General features: G+C 46.8%; 1 protein-coding gene and 1 long non-coding RNA gene across 7 annotated transcripts; one reads left to right on the top strand and one right to left on the bottom strand.

Annotated features, from left to right (window-relative positions):
* Window positions 1–1,025: 1,025 nt before the first annotated feature.
* On the bottom strand, window positions 1,026–19,686 carry LOC101939251 (protein CLN8-like). Of its 5 annotated transcripts, none has more exons than XM_065590161.1 (6): window positions 19,390–19,686; window positions 13,266–13,301; window positions 12,670–12,826; window positions 11,569–11,610; window positions 2,577–2,711; window positions 1,026–1,601 (listed from the first exon to the last, which is right to left on the bottom strand). In XM_065590161.1, the coding sequence occupies exons 3-6, from the start codon at window positions 12,727–12,729 to the stop codon at window positions 1,560–1,562; spliced, it is 279 nt and encodes a 92-aa protein (XP_065446233.1). In that variant the 5' UTR covers window positions 12,730–12,826; window positions 13,266–13,301; window positions 19,390–19,686; the 3' UTR covers window positions 1,026–1,559. The 5 variants fall into 5 exon arrangements, 3 of the variants coding, with proteins under 3 accessions (XP_065446233.1, XP_065446232.1, XP_065446231.1); XM_065590160.1 differs by lacking the exon at window positions 19,390–19,686 and adding an exon at window positions 18,264–18,402; XM_065590159.1 differs by having other exon boundaries at window positions 12,670–13,301.
* On the top strand, window positions 8,947–26,592 carry LOC135982622 (uncharacterized). Of its 2 annotated transcripts, none has more exons than XR_010600064.1 (3): window positions 8,947–9,032; window positions 19,669–19,825; window positions 24,443–26,592. It is a non-coding gene; the product is annotated as an uncharacterized LOC135982622 (long non-coding RNA). The 2 variants fall into 2 exon arrangements; XR_010600063.1 differs by lacking the exon at window positions 8,947–9,032 and adding an exon at window positions 19,374–19,482.
* The last annotated feature ends 265 nt before the right edge of the window (window positions 26,593–26,857 follow it).

The following is a 26,857-nucleotide window of genomic DNA, read 5'->3' as shown; positions in this document are numbered from 1 at the left end:
TTTCCTGGGTTACCTGTGCAGACGCCATACCACAGCAAGCATGGAGCCCGCTCAGCTCACTGTCACCGCTGCTGTTGTGAGCATTGTAAACACCTCGCACATTATCTTGGAGTATATGCAGAACTGGGCTAAGAGACGCCAGCACGAGGAGAATTTTGATGAGGACATGTGATCCAAGTAGCCAATGCAATCATTGACGTTCTGTTATCAAGGGTAGTGACTCTGGGAAATGTGCAGGTCATACTGGATGGCTTTGCTGCAATGGGGTTCCCTAACAGTGGTGGGGCGATAGACGGAACGCATATCCCCATCTTGGCACCAGACCACCTTGCCAACCAGTACATAATCCGCAAGGGGTACTTCTCAATGGTGCTGCAAGCACTGGTGGATCACAAGGGACGTTTCAGCAACATTAACGTGGGATGGCCAGGAAAGGTGAATGACGCTCACATATTTAGGAACTCTGGGCTGATCAAGCAGCTGCAAGAAGGGACTTATTATATTTACCGCTGGGGATGTTGAAATGCCAATAGTTATCCTTGGGGACCCAGACTACCCCTTGCTCCTATGGCTCATGAAACCATACACAGGCAGCCTGAACAGTAGTAAGGAGCAATTCAGCTATAGGCTGAGCAAGTGCAGAATGGGGGTGGAATGTGCCTTTGGATGTTTAAAAGCTCGCTGGCGCTGTTTGCTGAGTAGGTTAGCGCAAACAACATTGTTATTACTGCTTGCTGTGTGCTCCATAATATCTGTGAGAGTAAGGGGGAGACGTTTATGACGGGGTGGGAGGTTGAGGCAAATCGCCTGGTATCCGATTTTGAGCAGCCAGATACCAGGGCAATTAGAAGAGCACAGCAAGATGTGCTGTGCATCAAAGAGGCTTTGAAAACCAGTTTCATGACTGGCCAGGCTTCAGGGTGACAGTTGTGTGTGTTTCTCCTTGATGCAAACCTGCCCCCTTTGTTGATTTTAATTCCCTGTAAGCCAACCAGCCTCCCCCCTTTGAAATAAAGTAACTATTGTTTTGAAACCATGCATTCTTTCTTTATTAATTTTTTTTTTTTAAAGAGATAATGGACAAGGTAGCCCAGTTGGGGTGGGGGAAGAGGGAAGGACAAGGCCACATTTTGATTTTTAGTGTAGCTACAATAAACACTGTTTGAATGACAGCCTTCTGTTGCTTGGGTCATCCTCTGGAGTGGAGTGGCTGGGTGCCCAGAGCCCCCCTGCCCCCGCATTCTTGGGCATCTGGGTGAGGCAGATATGGAACTTGGGGAGGAGGGCATGCGGTTTTACAGTGGATGTAGTGGGAGTCTGTGCTCTTGTTGGCTTTCCTGCAGCTCCAACAGATGCTTCATCATGTCCGTTTGCTCCCCCATTAGCCTCAGCATCATGTCCTGCCTCCGCTCTCCGAGCTCACTTAATTCTCTCCTGGCCTCTGCCACTGAATGCCTCCATGCATTAAGCTGTGCCCTATCAGTGCGGGAGGACTGCATGAGCTTGGCAAACATGTCAACGTGAGTGTGTTTTTTTCCACTTTCTAATCTGCTATAACTTCAGGGACGGAGATGATAGGAGGAGCATAGAAACATTTGCACCTGGGGGGAGATTAAAAAGGAGAGTAAAATTTAAGATGATACATTTCTGAGAACAAAAGAGAAACTCTTTCACAGTGAATCAAGCAATTCATAGCAGACAGCACATGAGCTTTAGGTACAAGGTCACATTTTGCCTTTTATATTGAGCGCCTGCTGGTATGGTGACACATCACACACACATGGCTGGGCAACAGAATTTGGTTTCCAGGCAGCCATGGTAAGCCAAAGGAAACGTGGGTTTGGCTTCTAACACCTTCATAATATGTGGGAATGTTTTCAAACTGCAGTGCCCTCCTTTCCCAGAGCAAGCAATGGGTTGGGTTTCACATTTAAAAGGAGGGGCTGCAGTTTTTGGGTGGATGTGCAGCAAACACCTATCCCCACTCCTCCACGTGGCTATTCTCTGGGCTCCCTTCTCCCCTCCCCTCGCTGCATGGCTATTCTCCGCGATGATCCCTTCACCCCTCCCCCCCACCGCGTGGCTGTTCTCTGGGATGATCCCTTTTAGCCAAGCACAAACAGCCCAGCATGAACGGGGTCCTTTTACTGTTCTCTTACAAAAATTCCCCTTTTTCAACCAGGTGACCATGAATGATATCACTCTACTGAGGCTAACAAAGAAATATATAGACCGAATGTTACTTGAATGTGACCAAAACCCAGGACATTCGCTGCCATGCTTTGCGCTGCAATGTTTCCAGAATACTTGCTACTGGCTTGGCGTGGTAAAGTGTCCTACCGTGGAGGATTAAATAAGGCAGCCCTCCCAAAAACCTTCTGCAAAGGCTTTCAGAGTAGCTCCAGGAGAGCTTCATGGAGATGTCCCTGGAGGATTCCTGCTCCATCCCCAGACATGTGAACAGACTTTTCCAGTAGCTGTACTGGCCGCGAATGCATCCCAGTTCTTCAGGGCAAATCAAACATTAAACACTATTGCTTTTAAACCCTGTACTGTAGTTACAAATTTGCACTCACCAGAGGTGCCTTCTCTGGCTTCAGGGTCGGGGATCCCACCTTGGGAGGGTATTGGCTCCAAGGTGATGAAAAGGTCCTGGCTGCCAGGGAGAACGGATTCACTGCTTGCCTGCTGCACATTCTCCTCCTCCTCATCTGCAAAATCAAAAAAAAAGGTCAAGGACTATTAGAACTATCTTATGTTCCAAAGAAAAATACAGCAAATCATCTGAAAAGGAAACACCACCTGGACTGATATAAAATTGTATAAGAATTGGAGGAAATGGCACGCCTTGAATCATGGCGGCCAGCCCAGGATTATCTCTTTGGAATTGTGTGGGTGGAAGGCCTAGTAAACAAAGGCAAAGAACTGATGATGCGACGGAATGGACTATAAATGGTTGACTATGATTTCTGCAAATCGGAGTAATTTATTGATCCAGAGTCCTGTGTGGATATAGGTGTGGTTTTCTCCGGCTCCCCACATCTTATGCATGGGATGAACTCATTGATGTTGAAGAGGAGGGCGGTGGAGGGTGCCTCCTATTATCCCTTCCCTTTTTTCTAGGTGGATCTTGGGAACAGGGAGCAAAGCTATGGTATCTAAAAGGTTGCTGTTGATTAAACTGTTTTCTTTTCGTTGCCAGAGTGTTGATTCCCAGGCATTTGAGTGTCACCCTGCAATCTCTATGGCTATGAAGCCTGTCTTCAGTTCTCAGAGAATAGAGTGGGGCCTTAAAATTGGACTTCTACACATGGTCCAGATGACTGCAACCATGAACACGGTCTCATAGCAAATCACTGATGGTGTGGTTCAAGACACCGAATCCACACTATCCAGACTGTCTTGGATGGCAGTCATGGCAACCAACTTACCCTCCTCCATCATTACTGATAACTCTTGCCTACAATCCTCTGGTAATCTGTCCTTGAATTTTGCAATGTTCTCTTACAGCGTGTAGTATATTGACTCAAGAACACCTGTTGGTTTGCAATCCTGTGCTGCAGTTTCCTTGACAAATAAAGTTTGTGACCAAACAAATCAAATCATTTTGAGTCTTTGCCCTTAGACATGAGGCTTGTTGTCTCTGCCTTTGCTGCTCATTAGTGGCTGTTACCACCAGAGACCCCAGGGAGGGGTGAGAATAAAAATGTTTATACCCATTAAAGGGGATGAAGTATCTCCTCTCAACTTGTTTTGCTGTGGAAGCCAGGAAGGAGGGTGTCTGACAAAGAGTCTTGACTGGTTCTGTGATCCCTTCATTGATTGGCAGAACAAATCTAGCTGGAATGTCATATGCTAGGATGTCCACCAACTTGTGAGAACTCTCACATACCTCTTCTGCCTGGATGCCAAGCACCAAGGCCACTCTATTCAAGAGTTCCTGACTTTAGCAAACTCAGGAAGTTGGTTGGGGTTGTTTTGCATGCTGAGCAATTCATTTAGTCAAAACTTTAAAAACAAGCTAATGCTATTTTTTGAAAAGGTTGGGATAGTATCTCTTTAACCTTGTACTGTAACTTTTATTTCACTAGATCTCTTCCTCTTCAGTTAAGAGAAACTTGAAAATACTTATGCACATGTGTAAAGTTACTAACATGCATGTCCTCAGGATCAGGGCCTAACTCAGACACAGGACACAGATACACAGACTAAAGGAACAATCTGAAAGTGGTACATTTTTTAATCACCTGTATACAAGACAAACATTGTGAAGCTGCATGGATATTAACAATTCATAATACATTAAAAGTGGGCAGTTTTTTTACCTATTCTTTTATAAACAGTGTTAATAAGAGAAGTGTATACTGCAGTTATTCCTAGTTGCTGAACATGTAGTCATCCTTAACATATGCAATAAAACACTGTCAATATACAAAATGATATTTTTAGTATATATATTACAAAGCTTATTTCATCACTGCAAGGTCCCGTGGAAAAATGTTGAACAGCAAAGAAGCAGCCATTTCATCAGTAAACAAGAAAATTGAAGAATCACATAAATTATAATTTTTCAACAAAACACTGATTTATGCAAACAAGCCAAAGATGGTATATCATCCAAACATGCTTTGTTGTACAATGAGCCCAACTACATTCAATGTTTTCAAAGACAGTTTAAACTGACTTCTAAACGCTTATCAAGTGGGAGACTCCTTGAGATCAACGGTAGGGCATTCTAGAAAGAGAGGGCACAGTATACGAACTCTCAGTAACACTACAAGAAGAAAAATGTACAAGACTTGGACACAGTTGGCAATCTAGAGGAGGGCTTGAGAGTATGGGCTGGAATCTATAGGACAAGGAAGTCTGTGTTGTGTGCTAGATCGTGGTAGGTTTTGTAGATAAGAATAACAATTGATTTTACAAACAAACAAAACACAATCTCAATGTGAAGAACACAGCACATGAGTGCTGCAATCAGACAAATAGAACCACATACCTGGCTGGGGTGTTTTGGATCTGTTTGAAAGAATATGAAGCATTGACTGATAAAAGGTACTACAATAAATAAGCCATTCTTGATGAGGGCAAAGATGAAGTCTGTAGTACTGAACTGGGGAAGGGAATACATACACTTGCTGAAATTTGGAGTTAGCCAAAAATTTTCCAAAAAAATCATCCCATATCTATTGTAAAAGCAGGTGCTATCAGTGTAATTCCACTAATCATCTGAGGAATAAATGCCTTATGCTAGGAGGAAGCAGGCAACCAATAGCACATGTTAGTTCTGCTGTCCTCAATACAGAACCGCCCCCCCCCCCCAGGCAATTAGAACCTATCATATTGGTTTTGTGAGATTAGCCTCTGGAGAACCAGATATGGAGCATGTTAAGGTTGTCCAAATAAATGGCAGGGAATGCTTGAGGCAAAGGGATACAGGGGCCCAGATCTCTCTGGTTAAACAGAGTGTGGCCCCAAAGGCCAGTATGTTACCTGGCCAAATGACAGAGATTGTGGGGGTGGGCAAAAGCAGATTCCTTGTACCACTAGTTAAAATCCATGTGTTGTGGGAATGTTTGGAAAGTGTTTTGATTGTGGAGGTAATGGAACACCTCCTAATTAACCTACTTCTTGGTAATGATTTTTTCGGTGTAGCTCAGAGTTAAAGTATTTTCCTGCAGCAGGAGGGAGTTTTATGCTGAGACCCGCAAGAAAAAGGGTAAGGTCTCAGGAACTGCTGAGAGAATGGGAGAGAGTCGCCTTGATTCTTCTGCAACAGGGGAAAGCCACATTCTCCCCGGTGGGAGGGTGATTGAGATCAGCGCCTGCACTGCAACTGGAGGCATCACCACATCAGGAAGGGATGGGAGTGTAATGCCTGCCAGGGAGAGAACTGTCCAGGTTGTTAGCTGCCAGCAAGTTGCAGCTGAACCAAAGACAGATCCGGCTCTAGGGAGCAAATGTGTCCCGGAGGAGAGACCAGAGGGCAGGGAATCTCAGAAACCACTGAGGTGGGTGAGGATTCCTGTGACTCTAATACAGGGAAACAGTGTGCTTCCAAGTATGGGAGGGGCTGAGACTAGCTCCTTTCCCGCAGAAGGCAACATGCCCTCAGGATCGGGGGGGGGTGGGGAAAGGGGGGCAGGAGAGGTGTTGTCAGTGATTAAGGAAACTGTCCCAGGTGTTAGCCGGCAGGGTTTTGCAGCTGAACAAGGGAGGAACCCCTTCTCAGGTTGCACAGAGAAATGTGTCTTAGGCTAGGTCTACACTACCCGCCTGAATCGGCGGGTAGAAATCGATCTCTCGGGGATCAAATTATCGCGTCTCGTCGGGACGCGACAATCGATCCCCAAATCGACGCTCTTACTCCACCAGTGGAGGTGGGAGTAAGCGCCATCGATGGGGAGCTGCGGAGGTCGATTTTGCCGCTGTCCTCACAGCGGGGTAAGTTGGCTCCGATAGGTCAAATTCAGCTACGCTATTCGCGTAGCTGAATTTGCGTATCTTAAATCGAACCCCCTGTAGTGAAGACCTGCCCTTAGAGGGGATCTCAGAGGAGGAAACTGGGGAAGGAATAGCGGGAGTACAGGAGTGTCTCCTCACTGGTCACTTGGGATAGGATGCCCAGGACTAAATGGCTAAGTCAGCAACTGTGCACCCAGACACTCAGCCTGTGATCAACTTCCTGGAGGGGAGCAGTCACATAGCTGACTTCTCAGGGACAGAGAAAGGGATGGTGGAGGGTTCCCCAATCCAAGTCCCAGTTTTTTAGGATGCTATTTATGATAAGTTTTTGGAAAGTAACTGTCTCTTTAAATCAAAATGCAGCTCCAATGCCTGTGATAACAGAGGAGTTGAGACAGGAAGTTGCCAGGTGATAGTTTGTGAGAATACAGATATCCCAACTGACAGAGAAGGGGGTGTCTTTTCCCACGCTGTTGAGACACAGAAAGCAGTTATGGGAAAGCTGCTAGGAAAGGGTGCACCTGGTCAAAGGATAAACACACTTAGCCCAGAGACCACAGATCACGGTCCTTTAGGCGACAGGGAAGGACTCAGTGCTGGGAGGGGGAAACACAGGTGTGACGGGGTTAGGACTCACCCATGGCGCCTGCTACTGGTTGTCTTGGGAATTAGCTCTGTCCAGTGGAGCGCCCCCTCCTGGTAGTGTCCTGTCCATTGTCTCGCGTTCGCTTGGCGTGTGGACCCGCGTCGCTCTCCGGTTTGTGGCGTCCTCTTCCGGACCACTGCCCTCCGGCAGTGCCCCTTAGTCCATCCAGACCCCCTTCCGGGAGGGGGGTAAATAGGAGTCTTTGCACTGGCCTGCCACAACCCCCAAGTCTAGCCCCTCTTACATCAGGGGGCAGGTTGCAGCCTGACTCGGCCACTGCTCCATGGCCCGGGGCAGCACAAGGGGGAAAGGGGGGGGCCCAGGCCCGCCCGCTACTCTGGGTCCCGACCCAGAGACCCTCTAACGGCAGCCTCTCGGCCCTCCTTCTCTCCCCTTGCCTTCAGCCTTCCCTGGGTCACTTTCCCTCTGACCCTATTGCACCCTCTAGGCCCTTCTACTCAGGGCTGGTAGTCTGGCAGATATCAGGCTGAAGCTCCACTCTGCTTCCCTGAGCCTGAGCCCTGCTCAGGAGACAGACCTTCCTCCTTGAAGGTCTGGGACAGACTCACTCTCTTCTCTCAGAGCAGCCTTTTTATAGGGTTGAGCCTGGCCCTGATTGGCTGTCTCCAATCCAGGCCCTGATTGGCTCCCAATAAGCCCTTCTCTATTGGCTGCCGGGCTGCAGAGGCACACTGGCCTGCTGCAGCCCCTTCTAGCATGGGGGGGTGGGGCAGACACCCCATCACAACAGGGTAACCCCAAAAAGGGAACTGGATTTTTTGCATATGTACAGTCCTGAGGTTGGGACACAGTTCCCCAAAGGGCCAGCGAATGTGCAGGATCCCCCCGGACCTTTATCTTGCTGGACCCTGAGATATCAAAATTCCGGAAACATGATTAAATTAAGAGCCCACACAGAAGGGAACAGTAGAGGGAAAGAAAAGCCAGTGACTGATTACATGGGAGAGAGTCAAAGGACACTATAGGTAATGAACAAACTAATCTCAAACTAGAATTTCTGAACAGAGGGCGTGGTATCATAAAGATACTTGTAAATGGACATCTGTGATGAAAATTTTGGTATTAATGTTAAGTTTTAGGGATAAGAATTTTAACATGGATGTTAAACCTTATGATAATGCTACTTTTCAATTAATACCTGTAAACAGACTTAAAACTTACCACAGTGGAGAAACCATAACAAACCTGGTTTGCTGGGTGAGGGGAAAACTGAGGCATGCTGCCTCATGGCCTTAATGGCTGGATGCCAAGAGAACTATAACACAAACTTCCTTCAAGATAGTTTACTGCAAGAGGGTTAATCACTGACTAAGGGAAGAGAAGACACACTGTACCTCGGAGGAACACCCTGCACCCCCATGTTCATCCTTATAATATGATTGTGTGGTATCCAATTAAAAGTTTGTCATGTCGGGTATCTTCAGAAGGCTCATGTTGCACTGAGCATTGTTGTTATAGTGATGTTATAATAATGTTATAGGTTGTAATTTCATGTATATAATTATGAGGCTGAAAATGTGTCCTCATGGCTTAAAACAAGCCCAGGCAAAACTTTCCAGGAGCAGACGGGCAGTTCACACTTCATCAGGGCAGTTATGGGACAAACCCAGCCCAGCCTCACAGGAACAAAGGACACTGGCCTAGGCAACAACAAAGGATCTGTTGGACTCTCAAGTGAGTCACCCCCCTTCCCTTGGTCAGTTTGGGACTACGATGAGGTAATGCTCACCTGACTCTGAAGGGGGGGGCAAAGCCAAGAGGGGGGAAAAAATATGATAAAAGGGAGAGACATTTGCCATGCTTTCTCTCTTCCACCTCTATCTACGGACACCACCACCAAGTGACTGAAGCGCTGACCAAAGTGGGAGAGGATGGCTGAAGGGCAACCAGCCAGCCTGTGGTAAGAAGCATCTAAGTTTGTAAGGGCACTGAAAGTGCTAAGGTCAGCTTACAATGTGTTTTGCTTTTATTTCATTTGACCAAATCTGACTTCTTGTGCTTTGACTTATAATCACTTAAAATCTATCTTTTGTAGTTAATAAATATGTTTGTTTATTCTACCTGAAGCAGTGCATTTTGTTTGAAGCGTGTCAGAGACTCCCCTTGGGATAACAAGCCTGGTACATATCAATTTCTTTGTTAAATTGATGAACTCATATAAGCTTGCAGTGTCCAGCCAGCATAACTGGACATTGCAGACAGAGGTTCCTAGAGGTGGATTATAAATTCTAATTCTATAGTATGAGACAATATATTCATGTAACGTTTAGGAAAAGTTTTGTAAATGAGTTCCAATAGTTCATGGATTAGGGACCCAATCTTATGGGGTTCCACAGGCTTCTGTATAGATTATTTAGGTTAATCTTTCTATCTACCCAATGGGACTCAATGTTCAGTCTAGAAGATACCATCAGAGATGCTTAGTTTTGCAGTTCTCAGACTGTGGATTTGTGTCTCCAGAGATAACATGCTTGTTAACATCAAAAATATTTTTAAATAAATAATATATAGAGGTGAGAAATAACAGACCTCAACCCTATTGCCCCTCTGCAAATTTGTGTCCACAGAGTCAATCTCTTATCTCTCTCTAAAAGTGCAAAGTTTCAAAAAGTTCGATGAATAGAAGTTTGTTGGGGGCAGAATAGATCTGGACAAGGAGAATAAGTCTGGAGATAAATGTCAGAAGCGACGGACATATGCTTGTTTTGTTAAAATATTATATGTTTGCTGTTGAAGAAAAAAATCCAAAAAACTTAACGTTGCTGTTTTATTTAAATAAAACAATTTAAATGTCTGTCTGGTGGTGTTCTCCTCCTAATACAGCCTGGCAAGAAAATCCTCCAAATATTAATGATTAACCTGTTGAATTGAAGATAGTTCACTTCCCAATTTACCTTTGGTAAATGAAATAACCAAACAATCATTCATTTTCTGATATAGCAGTAAAACTAATCTGCAAAGTTTTGAACATAAATCACTGTTTAAAAATGGATAGTGTGTACCTTCTAAAAATGAAACCTACATCTCTCTGACTTGTGAAGAATATGTAGTAAGGTTATAACAACTAATAAGAATGCACTTTTGATAGAAAACCATGATTAAATCAAGTCTTCCTGACTAGTGATTTAAATCATGATTTAAATCAATTTGATTTAAATCAAATCCACCCTGCACAGTAATTATCTGCAATACACAGCAGTTTATTGAAAAGGAGTTACAGAAATGGTAAAGGGTTATATTAAGCACACACTTACTATGTGAGACATTAAGAGCTATACATTAAGAGCTATACATTCCTCTTAACGAGTTTCTCTTTCACAAATATACACAAACAGGCCATGCACTAGCCTCATGCAGTTCCTGCTTGGCAAACAGAGAAGGTGGTTACCAATTTTATAGACGGCTTCTTCTCTCCAGGTCTGTTCTTCTCAACCCTCTGGTCTGTCTCGGATTCCCTCAAGGCAAGGCCTTGAGACCCCTCTGGTTCACAGTCCTACTCGAGCCCAAGGAGAAGAGTTTTGGCTACTCTGTCTAGCAGTGTTGCTTCTTCAAGCGTCAATTAAGGAATCCCAAACACAGTAATTTACTTTGCTTGATTCTTATACTCTTTTTCCTCAAAGGAGTCACATGTCTTAAAAGCATGCCCAGTGGGCATGTGGTTACTAATTTTTACCTAATTAGTGTTTTAGAATGGGCTGAGGGTTGGTACCGAACGAAGATCACCCCACATTTACTCACTCATCAATCATTCACTCTGGCTCTCTGTGTGATGTCCTTGCTGTAAGGTCACTATAACCAGGTCGAGCTGTATTCCATGCTGGAACTTTATGCATGTGATATTTACTTTTGTATGGGCTCATATTTGCCAACCAATAGGTTCAATATCATACGCCAGTCTGGCATTAGGCTCCCAGACTCAAATTACTGGCACCAATCCTGACTGAGTCAAAGAGTGTGTGTATATTTTAAAGATAGACAACAACAATTTTAAAACACTTTTGATAAATGAATATAGTACACTGATAGCAAACTGCAAACAGATCAATATATTCATAGACTTCTTGTAAGCAATTCTATTTTCATGGACTTGCTAGTAAACCTGCACCACTTTCTCCTGGCCATATTTTACTGCAACCCTAATAGCTGTTGCAGAACTATATCCTCTTCTTTTGGAATGTTTCACTATTTAAATTTTCACAGGATGCATTTTTCACTGCTGTATTTGGAAATTTCCTGTCAACTGGACCAAAGAGCCGCTGAGTCGATTTGAATATCCAGTATGGATTAAGTATTAATGTAAGTGTACTTAACCCCATGAAAAAAACAATAAAATATGGAAGTCCCAGATTTTCCACCACATCATTCCAATGGGAAATACATACCCACCACATATGATAAATAAGGACCATGCGGCAGTGAAGCATATGGATATTTACCCATTGGGTTGCCTTCCCAAAAAGGGTATTAGCACAGCCAATCTGAAAGAGACAACAACAAAGAAAGAGAAATGAGATTGCAGCTTCAAGATAAGGCAGTCAGTGTTTTCTAGAAATAAGAGACATATTTAGTTTTCCTGTTGTGTTTAGTGTAAACTGACATACAAACATTCTCTCAATCATTTTTCTCTAGAATGCTAAAAGATTGCACATTTCTATAGCACCTTTTGTCTAGCAGAATTTATCTAGCATCACTCAGATGCAGCCAGCTGATGGTGGATGAAAACAATCAAAATAAAACATATGTGACAAAAATGCACAAGGGTTAGCAGGATGTGGAAAGTTTTGGCCAACACCACTCAGGTAGACCAGGACTCTCAAACTTCTCTAGCATTTACATACAAAGGGCTGAGGTGATCGTGCCAGGACTTGTGGCTGTAGTTCTAAAAAGTCAGCATATTTTAGGATTTAAGTTTAAATCTCTAAGACGTACTCTTTGGAACAGATTATGGTTTGGGAAGCAGGGCTGATTTCTTCTCTCCCTACAAGCATGGCAGCTCTCTTCAAGGCTATTCTCCCTCTCTGCATCCATAGAATATACATAATGTACATAAACACTTGTTTGTGTGTGAGCACACATAGACATATTTTTAATCTCCAGCAGATATGTAATGGTCTATATTAAGCTTGTTGGAGCTGATCAGCCATTCTTATGTTACTATTTTCAGTCTTAAAAAAAAAACTTTTAAAAATAGAGTTTAATCACCTCATCTTTGCTCCTGTGCACTAGATCCCAACTAGTGAGTCTGTAAACTAATTTCTTAACATTTCTTTCTTTTTGTTTCTTTGTTACAAAATGGGTAAAAAAAGTTAAAAGATTTTTTTAGACAATAGTTAATTATTGTTAGGGAGTTATAATTAAGGATTCCAATGGCCACATCATTTTAAGTTTGGAAGAAAAATTTATTTCTTGACCCCAGAACTAATCTGCCATTTTAGAGGCCAATATTTCTTTGTTTGCTGCTTTGTTTTGAGGAGGAGGCAATATGAGGATTATGATGGAAACTTCTCTCACCCATAATTAATACAGCATGTTCTTACCCTTGCAAGCATAAAGGATATGCAGTATGAAGGATTGTTCATCTCAAGTAGCAGTCCCATCAGGGGTAGATAGTGTCCAGATTTTATGTTAATTATCAGACCAAGAAGCCCACCAAAGGCAAATAAATGATGAACTACCTCGAACACATCAAATATCCTGAAAACAATGTTAGACACATGAATAACTACATTTTCAAGCAAGAAGTAGCCAGCGGCTATTAAGCAATGAAACCAGCTCCACTTTTGCTGTGCATACACTTGGTCAGCTTGAAAAACTGGATCTATAAGCAAGGCCCACAACCCAGCTCCACAACTCTGAACTGCAAACAGGCAACGTGTGATATTCATATTCCAGAAGATCTTCTGCTTTGCTGACAAAGTGCGATAACTGGCACTGATCCATGAGGCCAGCCAGTGAGCGAGAAGAAATACTCCCAGGTAGCTGAAAAAACCAGCTGCTAGTAATGTCAAACGAACTTCCCACACAACATAGTCCCAGTCATAAATGGCACTGAACTTTGCACTGTCATTTGCAAGATTCATTTCTTCTTCTATAATTCAAAATATCTGGAAGGAGTCTGAAGCTTCTTACTCACACTGAGCCTGGGCTGTTACACAGAGCAGAAACCCATCTGCAAATAAATAAAATAAAATAAATCCTTGCAGAGAACGGTTGTATGTGTGTGTGTATATGTGATCTCCCCATTTATGAAAGCTCGCTAGTTTCACTACAATTTAGCATTTTTTACTGTTTCCCAACAGTATTCCCAACTAGTATTTCCCAACAGTTTAGAACTGACATAAAAAAACCTGGTCAAGGCTGATAATTGACCTTCAGGGTCAACCAGGTACATAAAAGAGAAGATGAGCTATAGAGAAAGACTCCCTGTTTCCTTACTTCCAGAACTATTAATGGCAATGGATGTTACAGTCACAAAACATTCACCTTTTGTTCCCTAGTTATGTAAAAATATAATACCTTTTCCTTGTAATTTTCCTTACTGGTTTTTATGTAGACTATATACTATTCTTTATCTTCTTCAAGACTTCCATTGCCTTTATAAATCATTCCTCAAGAAGCCCGTCTGGCTGAAATGTTTTGCTAACACTACTGTCAACACATTTTTAAAACAATCCTTCACCAGTTTATATACCAAGATCATGTGTAGATGTTTGGGCTCCAGTTGGATCTTAGGTTCTGAAATCCATGCAAGGGGTGAGTTTGAGAGCTTCCCGCAGCAGCCATTAGCCAGGAATGGCGAACCATGGTCACTGGGAGCTGTGGGCGGCTGTGCCTGCCGACGGTCAATGTAAATATTGTCTCGCGGCCCGCCAGCGGGTTACCCTGATGGGCCGCATGCAGCCCCGCGGGCCGCAGGTTGCCCACCACTAGTTTAGTGCCATAGCATATGCTTTGGGCTCTGGGCCTCTCTGCCACTAGTTTTAAAAGGCAACATAGACATGAGTTTTTAGGAATCTATGAATCTTTAGGAATCAAACATACATGCCCAGTTTACAGGGTACAGATTAAAGCTGTGTAAGCAGAGTCAGGATGAGCTCTATCCTGACATCTGGTGGTGAATTATGGCGAGTGTGGAAAAGAACTCCAGGGGCTGATCTTGTTTGCATAGGCACACCCACCCGCCTGGCATGAAACAACAGCAAATGAAAGTGGTTACTTTGGCTGGTGTGGGATCCCCAGTTTCTCTGTTATTGGGGCAGGAAGAATAAAGTGTTGTTACCTTGATTCGGTGAATCAAGGCCAATGAAACTGTTGTATGACAGAGAGACTCACCAGTAATTAAGTAGCACTTGCTAGACAAGGGGCATTGGTTACAAAACCCAGTGAATTGAGAGAGGATGGAGACAGGTATTTGTACCTGATGGTATGGGCCCCCTTTGAGGCTTGAAACACCAATTGTATCATTTCCTCTCTCCACTGTTGAATGTCAGAGCTAACTTTGATTCCATTAGGAGTCTAGTTACAGGCTGCTGAGCTGAATTCACTTTGGGCCAATGGTGCACCAGCACTGGGGCTCCCCTACTATGAGCTGAAATCACTAAAAGCTGAAATCACAAAAGAGCTAATGTTAATAAGAGCTGAGATCACTGAGTGTTGGAGCCTGAAGCTATATTGCTAAGCAGCTGGTGGAGCAATTTGTGGGGATGATTGGAGGAGCAGCAAGCGGTGCGGAGCTTTGCGGGAATGGTTGAAGCGGCTTGAGGAATGGCGAGCGGAGCTGTTTGCGGGGATGGCTGAAGCGGCTCACAGGTCAGGGAGCGGAGTGGAGCAGCTTGTAGAGCAGAGCAGTTCGTGGGACGGCAGGAAGTGGAGTGGCTCGTGGTGAAGGCTGCAGCGGTACCCCACGGAGAGATGGCCGGCCGGCCTCGGATCACGTAAGGTGCCCCTTAACACCCTGCGTGCCCCCCTTTTTACTCTGGGGCTGCACTGACCAGGGACAGAGACTTTGGGTGGTTGCTGGACCCAAGAGACTTTGGGGTGTTGGACTTTGGGGACTCTGGGTGATTTTTGGGTTGCTGGATTCAAGAACCAAAGGGAAAGGACACAGCCAAATTTGCTGGGGTGGGCCTTTTGCTCATGGTTTGTGTTATGAATCCTCTTTGTGGTGTTTTTCCAATTTAATGCTGATGTTGTTTGCCTCATGTTATTAAATATTTTCTGCTACACTCAGACTCCGTGCTTGCAAGAGGAGAAGAATTGCCTCCTAGAGGCGCCCGGGAGGGTGGTATGTAATTGTCCCACGTCACTGGGTGGGGGCTCGAGCCGTTTTTGCATTGCATTATTGAAACGGAACCCCTAGATACAGAACCCGGCCCTTGTTGCTGCCAACTTAGATGGGCAGAAGGGTTACAGCTGCAACAAACCAGCCACTACGGGCCTCATTCTCAGTTACACTAAGGCCACTTTACACTGCCTGGAAGTACAAAGGAGCCTGGAACTGTTGGAGCAGAATAATGTGGGCTAAATGTAAATGAGAATTGAGCCCTATCTCTATAGTACATGTACTCATACTTTATTATTTTGTCTAATAAAACGAAAATCAGTAATAGTGTAAATATTCTTCTTTATTATATGTTTATATTAACAGAACTTTTGATACATGCAAGTGCATACTTTTGGCTGTTATAATTAGAACTTTTTAATCTTTTTCTGTATTGTCATATTTTGAAAAAGAATTAAAACTTTTCAAAGTGTACAAAAAGACAGTCCTGCTTCTTACACTTCTCTCTTCTGTGAGGTGTTTTAACTATGTATGCAGCATCACAGGTGAGCATATATGTAGGCCTGGCACTCACAGAGAAAAACAGAAATAAGGAAACAGGACAAATGGACAATGGACAAAGCATGAATTCACAAGTGCCCTGTAAATAATAAATAGCAAGTACTGTAGATGAAGAAATAGTCAGAAGATGAGTAAAGTATGATAAGCTTGCAGTTGCAGCTTTGCTTACTAGCACAGTTTGTAGTGCATGAATAGCTCATGATGAAGGATACAATTTGGCCATGGATTCCATGACTTTGACAGATCTCCGTGACTTTGGCAGGGCTCCATCAGTGCATTCCCCTCCCCAGGCGGGGTTCAAGCTTTGGCTCTCACCCCTGTGCGGTATGGCTCAGACTTCAACTTCAGTCCCGCCGTGACCATAACCTGATTTTGTACATTTTTACCATGACTGTTCTGTGAATTTGGCTTAATTTTACCGTGACAAAATCGTACCCTCACTCATGATCTATACAGGGCCTGGTTCACACAATTAGCAAGCCAATCATAAAGCCTGTGATACAGTGCAGAATGTAATACACATGTGTTAGTCTGTTTTAGAACTTGTATATAATCTGATTTATAACGATGTACTTTGGAGTTGTGATGGTCCCTAACCTACTCCACTACACGGGACCTGATCACCTGAGCTGCAGCTTTCTGAAATGCCAATAAAGAAACCTCAGTGACAAGCCTAGATTTGAAATGAGTTTTTGGATTCCAGAGAACTGGATAAAGTGTTTTCCCAGAACTGGACAAAGCGTTCTGGATGAGCCGAATGGAAAAGATCTCAGATGGAATCTCAACAATGTTGTTTTTCTAGCAAATTGGAATATCAGACACCAAAAAAAAAAAAAAAAAAATAGGGCATAATACTACAAAATCTTAGTCTAGTAAACGGGACAACTTGCATGAGAAAGAGCTTGTAAGATCATCTTGTGAATAGAATTGCACGGTCAACTTCTGAACAAAATTAGACCACTTTCTAAAGGGTTTATTATTCCTGAAGCTAACTAAGAGGGTAGGACATACAGAAACAACCTCCCTATTACCTCTTCAGCATCACAGTTATTATTAATTGTATAGCCCATAATTTTCAAGCTTGAGGGCACAAAGTTAATTAAAACTTTCTCCACATGAGGTGGTTTAAAGAATATGAACATTTTCTTTCTTTTTTATTTTAAAACATCCACGTCACAGGTCCGGAACACCCGGTCGAAAAGGGAGCCTGGTACCTCCGGACAGCACAGCTGACCAAGCTGCCAAAAGTCTGGTTGGCCACAGTGGGGCAGGCAGGCTCTGTGTCCGGCTCTACGCAGCTCCTGGGAAGCAATGGCATGTCTCTCCGGCTCCTAAGTGGAGGGGCGGCCAGGGGGGCTCTGTGTGCTGCCGCTGCCTGCAAACGCCACCCCGAGTGTCAGCTCTGCAGCTCCCTCCGCATAGGAGCTGGAGGGACATGCTGGCCGCTTCCTGGGAGTCGCGTGGACTTCCTCCATCCCCGGGAAATGCCGGGGGGCCGCCTGAGGTCAGCACTACCCAGACTCTGCACCCGCACCCCCTCCTGCACTCCAAACCCCTTGGCTCCAGCCCTGGAGCCCCCTCCCGCACTCCAAACACCTCATTCCCGGCCCCATCCCAAAGCCCACACCCCCAGCCTTCAGCCCCCTCCCACACCGCAAACCCCTCAGCCCCATTCCCCAGCCCAGAGCCCCTTCCTGCACCCCAAACTCCTCATCTCCAGCCCCACCCCAGAGCCCACATCCCAAGCCGGAGCCCTCACCCCTTCCCACATGCCAACCCCCTCCTCCAGCCTGAAGCCCCCTCCCACAGCCCAAACTCCTCATTTCTATCCCCCCCAACCCACACCCCCAGCCAGAGCCTTCACCCTCTCCTGCACCCCAACCGCCTGCCTCAGCCCTCGCCTCATGAAAATGAGCGAGTGAGCAAGGGTTGGGGCAAGCAAGGGATCGATGGAAGGAGGGGGGTCGGGGCCTCGAAGAAGGGGCAGGGCAGGTGTGTTTGGTTTTCTGCCATTAGAAAGTTGGCAACCCTACCCTGGAAGTAGGATGTTTTCTCAGCATTTAACCAAAACCAGCAGTTACTAATGCTGTCTAATCCCCACTTCCTCCTCCTCACAAGAGGAAACAGTACAGCACACAGAAAATATTTGCAAAAGAATCAGTACGGGAGGGGAAACAACAACAATGAAATAACCGTATGCAGGTTCTCCTAGGCCCACCCTAAACACTGAAGTGAGTGCTGTAGTTAATAAAGCCTTTCTCCACTCAGCACCTTTTGCTTCCTGCTTACTGGCTGGGCAGCTTCAGTTGCTCTGCACTTTCTCCCCGCAGCCTCTGTGCTTTGCTCTGTGCTCCTAACTGCGGCGATCAGCAGACTGCGTTTAAAACAGTGATGTCCGGGCTGCTTCTTCCTTCTTTGCAGAAGCAGAAGCAGCTGCAACAGCCTTGAGCCCCAGCTTCTCACCACAGCAAGGAGAGAGAATGTTACATATCGCTTCTGCTGCCCCTTCGTTTCTCCCTGAAGTAAACCGTCGCTCCCTCCCCGGAGGTGGAAGTGGAGCGCACCAAATACCCCGCGCTGGCACTCAGTTCTCCTTGGAGCTAAATTCTGCAGGGCAGGAGGGGGGGGGGGGGGGTCCGGCCACACTCTGCCCTGGTGCTGCAGCCAAGTTTCGCTTTGCACTGAGAGAAAGGGCAGCTGCAGCTGCTAGGATGCAAAAAAATGTGACGTGCAAAGCTAGAACCACTGAGCTGTGTAGAAACATGGGCGCTGGAACCGAGCGACAGACCCCTCCAACATCCTGCTATGGGCAGAACGTTTGTGTGTCATACACAGAAATAGTGTGTGTGTGTGTGTGTGTCACACACGTGTGTTGGCTGTATCGTGCCTGGACTGTGGTATATGAAGGGGACCTCGTCTTGTTAATTCAATTCAGAGCGGCTAGGTTTGGTGCAGCTTGGTGTGGGACATTTCTCAGCGGTGGCATTCACGGACTTCCCTCTCTGGGTGTTCCCCAGCAGCGTGGGGATGCGGCAGGAGCCTATCCTATGTGCCCTGCAGAAGCGGGTGGTGGGGGAAAGGCTTGGAGAAGGCAGGGTGACTGGAGAAATCGGTGGGGATTCGGGTTCTGGAGCGAGTCAGTGGGAAGCACGTGGAGTAAGATGTTTGAAGGCGGAGGGCGGAAGTGCACTGGTTAACTCTGGGATAGGGCAGGAGAGCCTGGACCAGATGGGGAGGGATGGTAGTTGGGAAGCAAGCATTGGGACTTCAAGTATTATGGTGGGGGGTCGGGCGCCAGAGCAGCTTCCCCCAGCTTCCATCGCTTCCAATTAGCTTCCCCCACTCTTGCTCTGTCCCCAACTCTGCTCCTATCCCTGCCTGCCCCTTCCGCCTAGCCCCCATCTTTGCTGCTCACCGAGTCTCCTCTCGCTGTTGCCTGGAGCGCTGCCGTCTGCTGCTTCCTGCTGACACTGGCTGCGAACCAGCGTGGGGAGCAGGGCGAGTCCCGGTTAGTCTCGCTTCAGTTTCACTTTGCGTATCTTATGCCTTGGCAAAATGGTGCCGTGTTCAGGTTCTTGCTTTTTTAAAAATTCTTAAGATTTCTATTCATATTAGATTTTCTTTATTTATTTCTACTAACGGAACCTAAATTTGGGGCTTAAACAACCTGCGATTGTCCCTTTAATGATTACAGAATTTTAGATGCTAACAAGTGTGACACTGAGATGGCCCGGATCAGTAGTTTCCAAGAGCACACTTTCTGGTGACAGCTAGAGTGAAATTCACCTGGTGCAGGGCTTCAAATAAGGCTCCAGATAGCTACCAGTGATTAGGACTCAAGCTCTAAGCAGGTAAAGTGAATTTCAGCCCCGTTGAACAAGTTTAAACTAGCTTTTATACATCGCATTTAGAATATGGTCCATCTATTAACCAGATAGCGTAAATGTAGCTTATTCTGTAATTTTTCTGCACATGAACAGAAAAATTATTCTGTAATTATTCTGTAATTATTCTGTAATTTTTCTGCACTTTTTATTTTACAAAAGATTGCTAAGTTTTTAGTAGGTTGCTAAATTCTGCTGCATGTATTTTGTTATTCCTACTGTTGTATTGAAACAATATTCCGATTATTTTATTCACTATATAAAATGATTGCAGATCTTATGATATACTTGCAAGGTCATCAAGTGTCATAGTAGTTGGAGGTTGCAAGACATCTTTACTGGAACCCTATACCGATTTGTATGTTCCACAAGATATGTGTAGTACATTTGCAAACTACACATGGTAAGTAAACAAACATTCAGGAGTACTAGGGCAGTCTAGAATCCTGCATATTTACTTACGACCAAACCAGATCTATATCAATGCCCATGTGTCCATGTTACCACTACCAGATGCAAATAGGACAGGGAGCATTTCTGGTCAGAGACTGGAAGTGTTATTTATGAAACCCTTCTTGGGTTCAATATCTAGGGGTTCCTTTTGACAATACAACACAGAGGTAGCTCGAGGCCCATGCAGTAAAGTGGGAAAATTATACACTACTCCTAGGCACTTCTAGGAGGCAATGCTTTCCCTCTCACAAGCACTGAATCTGTGTATAGAAAGGAAAACTTTTAATAAAAAGAGGAAAGGAACCTGGCATTAATTTGGGAAAACACCACAAGCATGATTCCAAAACATGACCATGAGAAAAACCACCCACGGAGTATGTTGGGCAGTGATCTTTCCCTCAGCTTCTCGCCTTGAAGTGTGAAAGTCCGAGAAACAAATGTTCCCTTAACACGCCATGCCCCTCTCCCTGCAATCAGGGGTGGGGAGTTGTATGGGCCCGGGGTGCCCGGGCTCCAGCAATATTCAGGGCCTGGGGCCCCTGCTCCACCAATGTTTGGGGCTGGGTCTCACCCCCGGCCCTGCTTGCCACCCCCACGCGCCTCCCCCGAGTGTCCCTCAGCCCCCACTTGCTGCCCCCGCTACCTTCCCCAGGTCCGGAGCCTGCAGCTTAAGCTGACTCTGCTCTGCTGGCTCCCGGTATCAACTGCTGCCGCAGGGTCCTAGTGCCCCCCAGCCACTAATGGCAGGGCAGGCTGCCCTTACCCTGCCCTTCTGCCCTAGCCCTGAGCCTCTCCAACACCCCAAACCCCTCATCCTCAGCCCCACAGCCCTCACCCCTGCACCCCTCCTATCCCCAAACTCCCTCCCAGAGCCTGCACCCCCTCCCTCTGCACCCCCTCACACCTCCAAACTCCCTCTCAGAGCCTGCACCCCTCACCCCTTCCTATACCCCCATCCCCATCCCAGAGCCTGCACCCAAACTCCATCCCAGAGCCTGCACCCCTCACTCCTCCTGCACACCCACTTCCTGCCCCAGCCTGGAGCCTGCACCCAAACTCCCTCTCAGAGCCTGTACCCCAGCCCTCCACACTCCCTCCCAGAGCCTGTACCCCAGATCCCCTCCCCCACCCAAACTCCCTCCAAGAGCCTTAAGCAGCTGGGAGGCAGAGTTTTGGGGGGGCAGGTTCTGGGCACCACCTAAATTTCTACAAACCTGCCACCCCTGCCTGCAATGAACCCCTCTCACAGTCGTCCTTGGTCGGTGAAGACCCAGAGTTCAGAGGTACGTTCGCATGAGATCACCTCCCACACTGGGGACGGGGTGTGTGTGGAGACATGGCGTTGAGCAACGCTTCAGCTGCTGCTGCCATGCTGTTCACTTCGTGTCGCTGCCTGCTGCTGTGCCGTTGTTCACTCTGCCACGGGGCGCTGTGCCATTGTCCATTCTGCCGCTGCGTCATCGCTCACTGTGTTGCTGCACTGTCAGCCATTCCATCGTCACTCACCCAACCATCAGCCGCGGTGTTGTCATTCACTCTTCCACTGTCCTCTCTGCTGCAACCTCTGTGATGTCTTGAGGTCCCACCCACCACTAGAGCCCTGAGCAGATACAAAATTTGTATCTGCATCTGATCTGTGATCCACAAAAAATGGTCTACATATATAAAGAGGATATCCATAGATTTGCAGGACTCTACCCACCATTTAACACAGCTCTCAGAGGTTTCAGCTTGTTAATGGGGGAGCCTCTCTGCTAATGCAGCTGGGCAGCTGGACACACTATCCCACATCAGGCCTAGACTTAGCCCTGATCATCAGTGATTTCAACTCTAGTGATCCATAAGAAAATAAAAGATTCTCAATTGAATGTAATCATCTCTGTCTTTAAACAATAGCTGGGGGCGGGAGGATCAAATGGTGTCAAGGACTCTTAGGCAGAGCTGCAGGGGGTCCTGGGGACGCTTCAGGGAAGGTGTGCAGGGGCAGCAGGCGAGGCCAGGGGAGAGTTCTGACCCTGAACATTGGTGGAGCCAGGCCCCTCAGGCCCTGAATTTGCTGGAGCCCAGGCACCACAGGCCTATAAAACTTGCCGCCCCTGTCGACAGCCCGTTTATGGAAAGTTACTGGGCCAAAATGGAGTTCAGGATCACATGAGCAAATCACATGTCCTTACATGGTTTGCTGACTCTCAGGGATTGGCCATTGGCACCTCGGTATTTCAGGAGTCCACAGGAAGACCTACTGGGCAGGATGAGTTTCCTCAGTGGCCCATTGTTAGAGTGACCTGTTCTTAATGGGTCAACACATAGCTGTCTAGCCTCGAGGTAAATGTATCTGAGAGGTGTCACTCAGGAACAAACACATTTGGGATAGCAACACATAGCCAAAATTCATAGCTTTAGATACAAAGATGATACATGGATTTAACCTGGATATTCATACTTGATCAACTGTAACTTTTCCATTGACACCTTATATGACATACTTCCTACAAGATTTGTTGCAATTGCATAACAGCGGTAGCAACACGGATACAAATGATTATCTTTCTTATACGCAGCATCACAGCATGTTAAATCAAAGATGTGGGTCTTTTCTTTCTTAGTTGGTTTTGCTTTATACTTTATAGTAAACATCAAAATGGCTAGTTGTTCTAGGAGCAGCAGCAATCTGTATGCTCTGTGTGACTATGCTATGTATAACCCGTATGCTCAAAAGGTCTGTTATACTTCCCCCTCAGCTTTGTCTCCTCTCCCTCTCTGAATACCTGTGAAGTGGCTTTCTCCCTTCCCCTCCCCCTCCCTCCTGGAATGCTTGTGGGATGAATGGGCTGGTTGAACAGCTGGAAGATCAGAAGAGCTCCCAGGTAGACAAGGTGTCTGGGACTCTAATTAGGCAGCACTCACACACCCAATGCATGGACACTGCATGTGCAATGGCCATGGTGGAGTGTGACGCACCAGATGCAGCCAAATCATCTCTAGTCACAAGCCATGAGGAGCAGGTCCTTAAAAGGGGAAGGGGCCATGTGCTTGGCAGTGCACTAACAAGCTTGTACCCAGGGCCGGCTTTAGGCCAATTCAACCAATTCCCCTGAATCGGGCCCCGTGCCTAAGAGGGCCCCGTGCCCAAGCCTCGGTACAGTGTACTGTCAAGAGCCAGTGTGCTGTACCCGGGTGGCCCGGCTTCCCAGGGGGCAATTTAAAGGGCCAGGCCCTTTAAATTGCCACCAGAGCCCCACTGCTGGAGCCCTGAGGTAGAGCTGTGGGGCTCCCTTGGCTATTTAAAGGGCCTGGGCAGTAGAAGCAGGGGAGTCCTGGGCCCTTTAAATAGCCCCCAGAGCCCTGGGATAGTGGGGGGCTCAGCTGCCTCTGCTGCACCCCCTGCCCGCACCAGTCCCGCATCCCATGGCCTGCCCGCAGCCAGCCCGTCTCCAGCCAGCCCTGCACCCCCTGCCCGCAGCCAACCCCTGCCGCACCCTCTGCCCTGTCTCCAGCCAACCCCTTCCGCACCCCCCTGCGACCCTGCCCGAAGCCAGCCAGCCCCACACCCCCCCTACCCACACCAGCCCTGCAGCCCCTGCCCTGCCTGCAGCCAGCCCTGCACTCCCTGCCCTGTCTCCAGCCAACCCCTGCCGCACCCCCCTGCCTGAAGCCAGCCAGTCCCGCACTCCTTTGTCGCCAGCTCTGCCAACTCCTGCTGCACCCCCCTGCGGCCCTGCCTGAAGCCAGCCTGCCCACCCCACCCCACACACCCCTGTCTCCAGCCAGCCCTGCGCCCCTTGCCCTGCCTGCAGCCAGACCCTACTTCCAGTCAGCCCCTGCCCTGCCTCCAGCCAGCCCCATGTCCACTGGTGCCCTGCAGTTCCCAGGGCAGTAACCCTGCACACCTGCTTCAATGAGGGGGGCAGGGAGCAGCTGGGACCCACACACGTGCACACCCCCCCAGGGAGTGGCAGGGACCCACACATGTGAAACGGAGCTCATTAATAACCGATCAACAGCATATATAACGAAATGTACATAATATATAATTTTATTATTTATATAGTTATGGAAAGTAAATAATACATGGAAGAAATGAAAGGGTTTTTTTTACAGGTGTTTTTTTTTTTTTTTTTTTTTTGTTAGTCATCCCTGCTGGGGCCCCACCAAAAATGTTCAAATTGGGCCCCGCACTTCCTAAAGCTGGCCCTGCTTGTACCTCCCATAAAGGCCCTTCACCCGGACCGCCTGGCCAGTGGTTCGCTGCATTGCATTCCATCGTGCCTCAGGAAGACATACTTTCATCGCACTATCCATCGCTGCGCTGTGGAACACTTACCTTGAAGGATCCTGACATCTCCAGTGCCGTGCCTGTCCTGGGAGCGTGAGTATGCGAGTGTGAGTGTGACACCTCCACTCCCCATTCTTCTGAGCATAGCTATCAATATAATAAACGTGCTGCTTTCTGCCAAACTCTGGTGGGTCATTAGTCCTCCCTAAGCTTAATAGCTGGCCCAAGTTTGGGTAACATTAATGTTGGAGAATGCGGGCAGCTTAGTGGAGGATTTGACCCAAGAATAGAGGCCCCCTGGTGCCCCCCGGTAGTCTCTTGGGTGGGTCTGGCTCGAGCCTGCATGAAAAAGTGGTAGGCTAGCAACCCACTGCAGGGAGAAAAGGACACCACTGTTGAGTGCTGGTGTAGGGCAAAGGAGAGAATTAGGTGTAAATCCCCTGGTGCCCCCTCCCCGGTAGTCTCTTGGGTGGGTCCAGCTCGAGCCTGCGTGAAAAAGTGGTAGGCTAGCAACCCACTTCAGGTAGAAAAGGACGCCACTGTTGAGTGCCTGCGTAGGACAAGGGAGAGAATTAGGTGTAACCCCCCTGGTACCCCCTAATAGCTTCTTGAGTGGGTCCGGCTTGAGCCTGCATGAAAAGTGGTAGGCTAGCAACCCACTGCAGGAAGAAAAGGACGCCGCTGCTAAGTATGCCACTGTGGGGCAAGGGGAAGGAAAAGGCAAAGCAGCCTGAGTGAGAAGACACGCCCCCTGCCATGGGGAGCGGCGCCGCTGCCTGAGGTGTTGTTAGAATGGTTCCAAAAGAAAGGGGCAGACCCCTGGATGCAGACCCCTGGGAGTACAATTCATGAGTTGGAGAAGGAACGGGATATGTGGAAGGCACAGGTTCTGACTGTGGAAGTAGAGAATGCCGCTCTGTGCCAGGCAGTTACCTGCCTGAAGGATCTGGTCCTGGTGTAGGGATATTACAGAAAGTACTAACAGTGATTCCCCCAAGTGACAGTGAACCCCCCATAATTTGTCCCCCACACTTTAAAATCCAATAGTTTCACCAAGTACAAAAATCTCTTGGGTCTTCTGTTAAAACTTGTAAGCTACTGCCTGTAGAAACCATTGATTGTATCGGTCCTATGAAAGATACTTTATTACTATGTAAAACTTACAAACAAGTTCATTGACTTTGTTCTTGAAGTAATTGATACAATGTAAACAAATGCTATAAGCCGTTAAGTGACTTTCACTTCATTGTAACAGCAACGGCTCCTAGGAACAGACCCCGACCCTCTGTGATTAAAGGGCCGGGAGTCTCAAATGAATTAGCACACACCCCGAAAGTGGTAGAGACAGTAAATTAAAATATGGTTAAGATATGGAATGTATGTTGATGAATGCTTGATGTACATGAATGGTTAGGGAGGTGCCAGCCTAGAAAGGGAGTATCCATCGGCCAAAGAATGGACAAAGAATGTGTCAAGTAGGACCACCAGACAACCCCCTGAGGGTAAACTGGGTTGCACCCCATCACCTGGAAGGATGAGAAACACAAACTTTGGACAGTGTGGAGCCACCAGGAATGTGCCACTTTGGACAGGAATGTGCCATCTGCTGATTGAGTCAGCAACAGCAGGATGAAACAGCTCCCATAGACTAACATAGGAATTAATTCCTATAAGAATGGACTCTAAAGACTGATGACTTTGAGTCTCTGGTTCTGCTGCCAACCTCCAGGAGCATCAGGTGCACCTGACACAGACTCGGCTCCAGCCTCATGACCAAGATACCTGGCCAGTAACTTGGCATGAGCAACTTCTAGGCTGGTAACTCTAACACCTATACAGAACTTGAATGAATGATTGTGTGAATGAACATATATATGTGTGTGTGTGTGTGTGTATAAGGTATAAGTAGTGAAAGGAATAAGTAGTTAAACAACGTTGTTTACTTTTATCTTTTGCTTTATCATTATATTTACAATAAATGTGGCATCTTTGCCTTATCCCTCTTAATAAGATCCTGCTGGTTTTTATTCTATTGGTATAACACTGGATGGGTCCGCCTGGGAGAACACAGTCCAGGGGGCTTATTCGACCTGGGTCACCGCCGTTGGGGTGAAAGCCCAGGGGGGTGCGGAACCATATCATGATTGGGACAGGGATATCTGGTATGATCTGGATCCCCTGGATCCGGACCCCGGATGGCCAGACCCAGACACTGTGTTGTGGAGGTCCGGAGGGTGGTCTCAAAGTATGGATCTGCTCCCGCAGGGGGC

This window comes from Chrysemys picta, chromosome 3 (assembly GCF_011386835.1).
Source record: "Chrysemys picta bellii isolate R12L10 chromosome 3, ASM1138683v2, whole genome shotgun sequence".
NCBI lineage: Eukaryota > Metazoa > Chordata > Testudines > Emydidae > Chrysemys > Chrysemys picta.
Note: the sequence above shows the minus strand (reverse complement) of the source record. Positions and strands in the feature narration are given on the sequence as shown.

Coding starts and splice junctions, on each gene's coding strand:
- LOC101939251 (XM_065590159.1), bottom strand. CDS start 13,212: ATGAATCTTGCAAATGACAGTGCAAAGTTCAGTGCCATTTATGACTGG. Junction 11,611..12,669: donor TATCCTTTATGCTTGCAAGG/GTAAGAACATGC, acceptor TGTCTCTTTCAG/ATTGGCTGTGCTAATACCCT. Junction 2,712..11,568: donor TTGGGAAGGCAACCCAATGG/GTAAATATCCAT, acceptor TTGATTTTGCAG/ATGAGGAGGAGGAGAATGTG.